Source organism: Octopus bimaculoides, chromosome 10 (assembly GCF_046866305.1).
Source record: "Octopus bimaculoides isolate indiv1 chromosome 10, ASM4686630v1, whole genome shotgun sequence".
Lineage (NCBI taxonomy): Eukaryota > Metazoa > Mollusca > Cephalopoda > Octopoda > Octopodidae > Octopus > Octopus bimaculoides.
The window spans coordinates 21,778,377-21,788,376 of record NC_142937.1 but is presented as its reverse complement, the minus strand read 5'-3'; the positions used below and the strand labels follow the sequence as shown (position 1 = coordinate 21,788,376).

Sequence of the window (10,000 nt, the reverse complement as noted above, 5' to 3'; positions counted from 1 at the left end):
TGTTTTATCAAATACCGCCTCTCATTGTTAGAACGCTTTTCGCCAGCCAGACGCACTGTTGTACCGTAGCTTGGTTTATATTATAAAAGCGCCCTCCCTCTTATCGCTTTCTTTCTATCTATCTATTTAAATCCCCATCTATCGATCAAGCTATTCATCTACCACACTCTTACTTTCTCCCTTCTATCTCAATTCAAACTCATTCACACACAAGACTCGATTCATTACTGTTGTCGTTGTCAAGAAAAGCGCAGGCCCGGATTTAACAACTAAACTAAGACTCGACTTGCTCACTGACAAAAACTCCCCAGACACCAAGGGAGAAAGACACATACTCGGTACAAGAGAGAATACACTCCACCTACTTCTCACCTCTTTCTTCTTTTTCTCGTTAAACCAAGCTATCTTTAGTCAGTGCTAGTCCGTCACTCAGGCAGTCAGTCAGACAAAACAAGACGATTTTTACTGATCGAAGGCAAACTTTTTTTTATATACATATTTTTCAACTGCAGTTTATAAACTAACTGGACTTGCTGCGACCACCCTATAAGGACCTTCTCATATTATACATATTATATATGTATATAATATATAATATGTACCGTTCTTCATCGCTTTTGTGTTTGTTACAATAACTCTCCCAGTGATATTTGGGAAAAATCGAAAAGAAAGAAGAGAGAAAGAGGGAAAAAATTATACAGCAGACGAACAATTACTGTGTTGTTTAAAAACCAAAAATAATTCTTTATATTTTCTTTCCGGATTCAATTTTGGTTTTGCCATTTCAAGACAATCACCTGGAAATAATAATGAACCGCTCAGCCAGTAGGAAGCATTAACTCGACCAATAATTGTATACACATGTGAGTGTGTGTGCGTGCGTGCTAACGTTTGAATGCTGAATACGAGGGTGAATATTATTTGAAATAATTTACGGTTTTCCACTTTGATGTTAATTTAATCTGTGATTCTTTGCATTCATATATATATATATATAAATATATGTTTATATATTAACTGTACCTTAATGCCAACGAAGAAATGACGCACCAACAAAAAACGAAAGTACAAAGTTAAATAATACGTCTATTGGACTCTAAAGATGGATCTTACCAAAGTGAAGAAAATTTCACCGAACTGGATTCTTTAAAATTTTAAATCTAAAAAAAAAAAGAAAAGCAAACAAAAAACGTCAGTTTTCCTTTCAAGTGGATCACTGAGATTCGAACTACCGACCTTTTCTTTTACCTGTCTTCCGACGGCGTATGACTCTAAGCACGCAAGTAAGAAATTGCTTAATTTCAAACGGTTATTTTACACCTGATGTCTTTTGAGTCAAGGATATATAAGTTTACATATATATATATATTAACGGAGGTAATTGTGAATTTTTAAGCAGTTTAACTTTATTGTAAACAACCATCAAACAGGCTACACGAAAAAAATTATAAAACAAAGAAATATATTTGCTTACTTTCCATTCATTGGTGACAGCAAATACTATATATATATGTATATGTATATATATATAGATATTGGCTTCTCAATCAAAGCACACAGTTATAGTAAATATATACATTTCATTATTTAGACCATACCTTTATACACTCTCAAAAATAGTGTTGGATAAACAGACATATATTTATATATAGCAACTTAAACTTTCTACAATAAAACATCGAGCCTGAATACAAACAAAGCTATAAAAAGACCTTAGGTCCCCGGTAAAAAAAAAAATATATATATATATATATATTGATAAATTCGTATATATATAATATATAAATAATATATATTACCAAGAGGATAAATCGAAAGCCACGCACTAGTTGTTGCTATCAATTACGGATAACCCCTATGTTTTCTATATAATGATATAGTTATAATAATAAGAATTACTCAGCACCTAGTCACATAGCTGCTGCTATTGCTGCTGCTACTTCTTCATTCAGTCCACTCCTCCTGAATATTTTCTTTCTTTCTTTCTATAGTTTTTCCTTAAAAATATATTTCAGTGTCCGTGTGTTTCTTTGTGAGAACACACGCCGCCTTTACATATATATTTATACATACACACGTACATACACATCGTGATTATAAATACCAAGAGGGTTGTATCTGCCCATTGCTTTTGAGCATATACATATAGATATAACAATCACGCCGCTTTGGTATGTATAGTGATTTTTGACTCATTGATTAGCCTATCTATTTCTATCCCTTTCTGTCTGTCACTTTCTTGTCTTTCTCTTTCTCTCTCAGTTTTACTGAGTGAGATTTTGATTGCGTGACTTTCTAATTATAATTTAAATATTTATTTATTTAATCCATTTCCTTGTGAGAGCGTCTACCCCCAAACTTTCACCGTGGCTAACTTACGACACGATCCGCACTACCTGGAGGTAGAAAGGTTGACTTCTCCAGATTTACATCATTCAACCATCACCACGGAGCTGTCAACGCCCGACCATTTCAACATGTCTAAGCCGCAGGCTGAACATGTTAAGCGGCCCATGAATGCTTTCATGGTTTGGTCCAGGGGCCAGCGTCGAAAAATGGCTCAAGAAAATCCGAAAATGCATAATTCCGAAATTAGCAAAAGACTCGGTGCTGAATGGAAGTTACTATCCGAAGAAGAGAAACGCCCTTTTATCGACGAAGCAAAACGCTTAAGGGCCTTACATATGAAGGAACATCCAGATTATAAATACCGACCACGTAGGAAACCTAAATCTTTACTTAAAAAAGATAACAAATATGCTTTCCCAATTCCTGTCTTGCCAGGAATGAATACATTTGGGGCAATGCCGTCGTTTTCACCTGGTTCACAGACTGACTCGTTAATTGCATCGAATTTCGGCGAAAAGGCGCGCGCTTTCCTACCACCCACGTCCACGACACATGCACTTTATTCCCATCTGGCAGAAAATGCAAAAATGGACAGCCCTTTGAACATTAGACCTCACGAACTCAATGGAGCAAGTGGTCTCTATTCCCCTTACATGACATCACATTCCTCCCTCGGTAGTCTTCCCCCGGCTGCACATACGCATTCTGGTCTCACCGGACAATATTTGTTACCATGCTGCCCACCACCTTACATGCCATCTCAGGACTTACATAGACCAGTGGCGTATGTATTGGTCAAGCCGGAAGACCACTATCGCCACACAGTAATATAGAAATATTTTAATGGATGGATTATTATTATTATTATTATTATAAAGTAATTTCTCTATATATAAAAAGAAAAAAAATCTATGTATAATTTTGTTTTCATTATTTTTATTATCATTAATATTATTATCAATGCATATGTAAGAAATGATTATTAATACTTATTAATTAATTATTATTATTGAAAGATAATGAGACATTTATGTCAAACAACAGAACTTGATTTAAAAGGTTTCTCTTTCAGCTTGAGAAAGTGAACGCAAAACAAACAGTAACATTGAAAAAAAATTTATATATATAATATATATATATATATATATATATATATATATATATATATGAAAGTGAAGGATATTTGTTGCTTTGTAATTGACAAGCAACTCTAAATGCAAAACACCATTTCTTTATTTTTTATTTTATTTATTTCTCTTCCCTTTCCCAGCTCAAATCAATCAACTTCTGCTCAGTTTCCCGCTGAGTTACAAAAAATGTCCCTTTTTTCTTTTCTTCATAAAATTGAATGAAAGAAGAAAAAATATTTGAAAAAGAAAAAAAATTAGCTTTTGTCTATTTATTTCATAATTGCTGTTGTTTAATATATATTGTCTTTATATATTTTTCATTTTCCTTAATATATTATTGTTGTTTTTTTTTCTTAAATTTTTTTTTTAAGAAGCTACAACAATATAAAGTGATGTATTGATTTCTTCCATAGGCACCAAATCAATTTGTTTAAACAGGCGTAGGTCGACCGGAGCAAAATTATATTTTATCGTCATCCAAGTGAGATGAAAGTCAACACAGACACTCTCTGGGTTTGAACTTTTGAACCGAGTCGACTGAAAAATTTGAAGTACAAAAAAAAAAAAAAAATACCTAGCTGGTAGGGATTGTCAAAACGGTAGTACGGTTGGTTAAATATGCATAATAGAACTTAAAATTTGATTGTATAGCTTCTGTGTTCAAGCCTCAGGTGGTCAACTTTATTAACATTTTTATTCCAGCATGTGGAAATATTGCAATTTCTATAATATAATTTCTGTACATCACCTCCAAACCTTCAAATATATATATATATATATATATATAATATATATATATATATATATATATATATATATATATACACACACACACACACACACGTTGTTAGGTATATGCACCTTTCACTTGAAAATAAAACAAATGGTTTTGTCGGAAATTATTTTAAAACGTGGAAGTATCATTGATCTTAATTATAAGTAATATTATAATCATGTGACACTAGCACATGTTGGTATGCAATTAAAGGGTATTAATTAATTTCACAATATGATTGATCACTGCTATTGTTGAATTTGAAGATAGTATCAAGGGTGGAGAGGGTGTTATCGATGGAACCGGCCCGGTTATTTTTGTTTTGTTAGCGATCCAGTGGAGTTTGAACTCACTATAAAATAGTGTTAATGATAAGAATTGGCAATGATTTCCTACATAAACACAAGGCCGAGAATTATCAAGGAGATATGTATCGGTGGTTTAATTGGTTTCCTTATATATTTTGGGCGTTTATCTTCAGTAATATTCGATGGAACGAAAACGCAAAATTAGAAATATAACAAACAAACAGAAGAAAATCGAAGTAATTTTATGTTTCTTTAAAAAGAAAATGTATATAAATGCATGTCTTTTTGTGCGTGTGTTTGCACATACGGAGGGACTTTGACAGCTATTTTACAACATGAAATGGGTTTGTTTTCGGATCCCAGCTGAGAGCGGGAAGGGGGGAAGGGCTTCTCTCACATCAAAAATTCATCCCCCCCCCCCCTTGATCCCCAAGCATTAGTCCGGGTCACGGATTGATGCATTGCATGAAACCCCGTCCCACTTGCATACAGCCCTATGTACGTGACTGTACAGGCAAACATGCATGCGGCAACTTTCAATTCAAAAGTGTCCCGTTTCGAGAGATGTACTTTTTGTTGAAGGTATACTTTATACTGCATGGTCTTTAGCCGTCCATGACATGAAAAATTAAATACTCCAAACAAATATAAATATTTGCCTTGCTAGTCTCCCTCTGGATACAATACCTATTGACTCTCTCATTCACTACTATCAAGATAACCAATGTTTTTCAATCATTTTTTTCTCTAGGAACCCCTTAGCTATTCGATGTTAAAGATAATTCCTATTTTATTCATATGGCCCCTCTTAGCGATTCTTAGGAATTTTATAAAAATATAATCAAAACATTTTATGTATGGGAGTATAACTAATTTATTACGGATAAATCTTAACAACTTAATTTTATATGGACCTCACCCCCAAGTGTACTATGAGCCCCGATTGAGAATCATTGCACTAAATCAAGAGAAACTCGAAGGGGTCACACGAATAGCTAGTAATTGCAGTGATATTGTCTCATGCCGGAGTCTACCGTCTTTTAAAATAGAATGGAAAAAATAGATGGTAAACATACATGATGGTTATGAACGAAACGCATTTGATCAAACGTCAGAGCTATCTTGGGGGTCAAACAACACCAAAAATAATTGATTAATTGACAAAATCACTTCTTGGCATATAGGTACATTTTGTTAAATCAGCGCTGAAATTTGACAAGTATTTATATAGTCAACCTTTAGATAGATGAATGGCAAAATCGTTGGAGCTGAATGAAGTTTACAAGCAAAGAAACAAAGATATACTTTAAGAAAAAAATAAGGAGAAGAATCAATCCGCACCCGATGCAGTGTCATCAGTTGAGGAGTAACATTTGTGTATCTCCACAGCGCTACTAATGTGGAGATATTAATATTTAACGAAAAGGGTACAGCTAAAATAATAGCAGAATGAGATCTGAAGTGAAGAGATTAAATACGAAAGTATAACATGCTTGAATGAAGCAAATTACCTTGAATGACTAAGGATGATAGAGAGGGAATTTACTTATGAGGAATTCAGTAGAGCTGTGCATACAAAGTTAATGATGTTCAGAGTTGCCATTAAGTTCTCTACACGATTAAGTAAGATGTAAGTATATAAATGCAGATACAGATGTGTAAGTTTATGTATGTATCATACATATTATCTATCTAGATATGCTTGAACATATATGTACATATGTATGCGTGTATTCATAAACATGCAGGCGTCTATATTTGTACACATATATGCATATATATATTGTTATATATATATTTTTAAGCGTGACAAGATGTTTATACATGACTTTATATGTACGAAAATTACAGGTGTATACATAGATGATTATATATTTTTCACATTTTAACGTGGGTACACACTCAGATGCAAACATGCAAGGAAGCATATGCAACATGTTTCTGTGTGTGTGTGTGTGTGTGTGTCTGTACAGCCACACATGTATGTATATAAAGAAATGGCTATAACACTATGTAGAACTTAAAATATTTTTCAAATGGTATATATTTAAAGTTAATTTTTTAAAATATGTATTTTATACCAAGATGCAATTTTATATAAGGTATCAGATATGAGCGAGTCCTTAACCACGTGGTTCCTTGATCGTTTCATATATGCTAGGTTAACCAAGCTTTCTAGATAAAGCTGAACTATACACACAGGTATAAGAAGGAAGGTGCACATTTCTTTAAATATCTATCTATCTATCTATCTATCTATCTCTCTCTCTAAATATATATATATATATATATATATATATACAGGAGGTGGGGGTGAAAAGTTTTTAGCCTTCGTCAGAAGTCTTGTACCATATTTTGCTTTTTTTTGAGGCTCAAGACTTATCATACACCCCTCGTGTGTGTGTATATATATATATATATATATATATATATATATATAAAATGTTTGTGTACGTACACATATAATGTATTTCATCAAGCACCGATGTTAAATCAAAAATAGTAACCGAGGAAGAAGGTGAAATAAAGTACGAGTACTGTGGATAGCAGTGATGAGCTATACGGCATCTGAAGAGGGTCATATGCATGTCCGAATGCCGACGATTGATTAACACTAGAATGATTATATATATATATATATATATATATATATATATATATATATATATATATATATATATGCAAAACCAGCGTGTATATATACGTATTTTGAAATGAGATATAAAAGCAGTGAAATTAGAATAAAATCATATACATAAATATATAGGCTTGGTGAAACAGACTGAACTAGAACAAAACACATGAGTATATGTATGTATTTTATTTAAATTTAGCAGAAGCAAATTGCCAAGAGTTTCGTGCATTGAATCTTACCAAACTTATATAATAAATGTGATTCTATACATATATATAGAGAGAGATTGTGTGTGTGTGTGATAATGGTGTTTGTATGAGATATATATACAGGAACATATATTATAACGCAGTGTGATTGAGGTATATGACTGATATATATTAATTGAATGTATATAATTTTATGCATATATATATATATATATATATATATATATATATATATATGCAGCATTTGATATACATCATTCACACATATCTACAGATTAGAAAGATGGTGTTTATATAAATGTCATACTGTTTTATATATGTATACCCTAAATATATATATTCTATATATATATATATATATATATATATATATATATATATATATATACATTGAGTGTGCATCTATATACAGAACATACATGTATATTAAAACTGATAATTTTAATTTTTTGATACATACAAAGAGATTGTGTGTAGTGTATATAAATATATATATATATATATATATATATATATATATATATATATATATATATATATATATACATACACACATATGCATATATATGTTTATATACACACATATATATATATATATATATATATATAATATATATTCAAGCTGAAAAATGAAAATGTCTGAAGGTGGATTTCATAGTTTCTGCAACTTATATACAGTAAAATAATTTCGAAAATAATTTTCCAGCTCTGTTATTGTCTAATATATGTGCGTATATACACACGCATAAATATATTTATGTATATATAATGCTGATTAACATTTGTCTTTTCCAATTTAGAATGGATTAGATCGTAACTTGTTCCTGGTAGAATCTCCCAAGTCGATTTGCTTTCTGCCAGTAATACTTACCTGTTTCATAAGAGGAAAAATCGTATTAGACAGGCTTTCGAAATTGCAGATGGGTCGGATATTACGACTACAATGAATATAAACATAATCAAATTTTCGCTAAAGTTAGGCGTTGGGATTTCAACATCCGGACACAGAAACACTTATGAATACATGCGAAATTTTTAATATACACTTGCGCGTGTGAATATATATATATATATATATATATATATATATATATATATATATATATATATATGCGATGTGCTTTCTATAGTGTCAGTTTTCCAAACTCAAAAGATTGTTTGCCGTTCCGGGGATGAAATTGATGTCAAACTGCCCGTAGGTCTTCGATGTAAAGTTATTGTTATAATCGCAGAGTAATCTAAGTCAAATTCCATAAAGTTTCATGTTTATTTTTGTTCATAATACAGAGCAACATTAACAATTTTAATTTCTTAAATTCTCTTTTATTTTGGAAATTAAATGCAACAGAATACAGTCTGTTTCTACAAGAATACAATAATGAAATGATTAATCACACGACTATAATGATGCCTACGCACAAGCGCCCTTCCTATATATATATATATATATATATATATATATACCCTTTTACTCTTTTACTTGTTTCAGTCATTTGACTGCGGCCATGCTGGAGCACCGCCTTTAGTCGAGCAAATCGACCCCAGGACTTATTCTTTGGATGCCTAGTACTTATTCTATCGGGCTCTTTTGCCGAACCGCTAAGTTACGGGGACCTAAACAAACCACCATCGGTTGTCAAGCGATGTTGGGGGGGACAAACACAGACACACAAACATATACACACACATATATATATATATATATACATATATACGACAGGCTTCTTTCAGTTTCCGTCTACCAAATCCACTCACAAGGCTTTGGTCGGCCCGAGGCTATAGTAGAAGACACTTACCCAAGGTGCCACGCAGTGGGAATGAACCCAGAACCATGTGGTTGGTAAGCGAGCTACTTACCACACAGCCACTCCTGCGCATATATATATATATATATATATATATATATATATATATATATATATATATATATATATATATATATATATATATATATATATATATATATATATATATATATATATATATATATATATACCCTGTGTGTGTGTGTCTGTGAATGTAACGCCCATATCATGTGAAAAATCCGATAGATGAGGAGTTCTCATCATCCACAGTGAATTTCAAATATATTCACCTTAAATTTATTATTCTTGTTTGTTTCCCGCAAATTAGGCAGCTGACGGAGGATTCATTTTCACAAGTCAGCACTGCCCCTCCACCATGGAACTTGCTACCCCCTATGTATATTTGTGTGTGTGTGTGTCTATATTCACAAGCTATATGCTTGTGAGACCGATGTTTTTAGGCAATATTTAGAATGCTTATACAATTGGTAAATTGTAATGTAGGTAAGTCAGTGTATACATGTATCCCTTTGTACGTGCACATATAATGTGTGTGTGTGTGTGTGCGTTTGTAGGTATGCTTGTTCATGAGTATTTATATTTATTACATATATTTGCCTGCACAAGCACATGTGAATATTTGTATGTGTATGTATAGATATATAGATATATTATCCTACAAGGCATATTAGCAAATTTTATGAAGGGTACTTATATATATATATATATATGTGTGTGTGTGTGTGTGTGTATAACAATTCCATTATTTCTTCTAATTTCATTCATATA

General features: G+C 32.0%; 1 protein-coding gene across 1 annotated transcript; it reads left to right on the top strand.

Moving 5' to 3' along the window:
• The first annotated feature begins 5 nt into the window (after positions 1-5).
• Positions 6-3,261, top strand: LOC106883463 (transcription factor Sox-14). Its single transcript, XM_014934485.3, has one exon. It carries the CDS (start codon positions 2,478-2,480, stop codon positions 3,180-3,182), a length of 705 nt encoding a protein of 234 aa, XP_014789971.1. The 5' UTR covers positions 6-2,477; the 3' UTR covers positions 3,183-3,261.
• Positions 3,262-10,000: the final 6,739 nt, after the last annotated feature.

Excerpts from the sequence above, each read along its gene's own strand:
- LOC106883463 (XM_014934485.3), top strand. The coding sequence starts at position 2,478 with ATGTCTAAGCCGCAGGCTGAACATGTTAAGCGGCCCATGAATGCTTTC.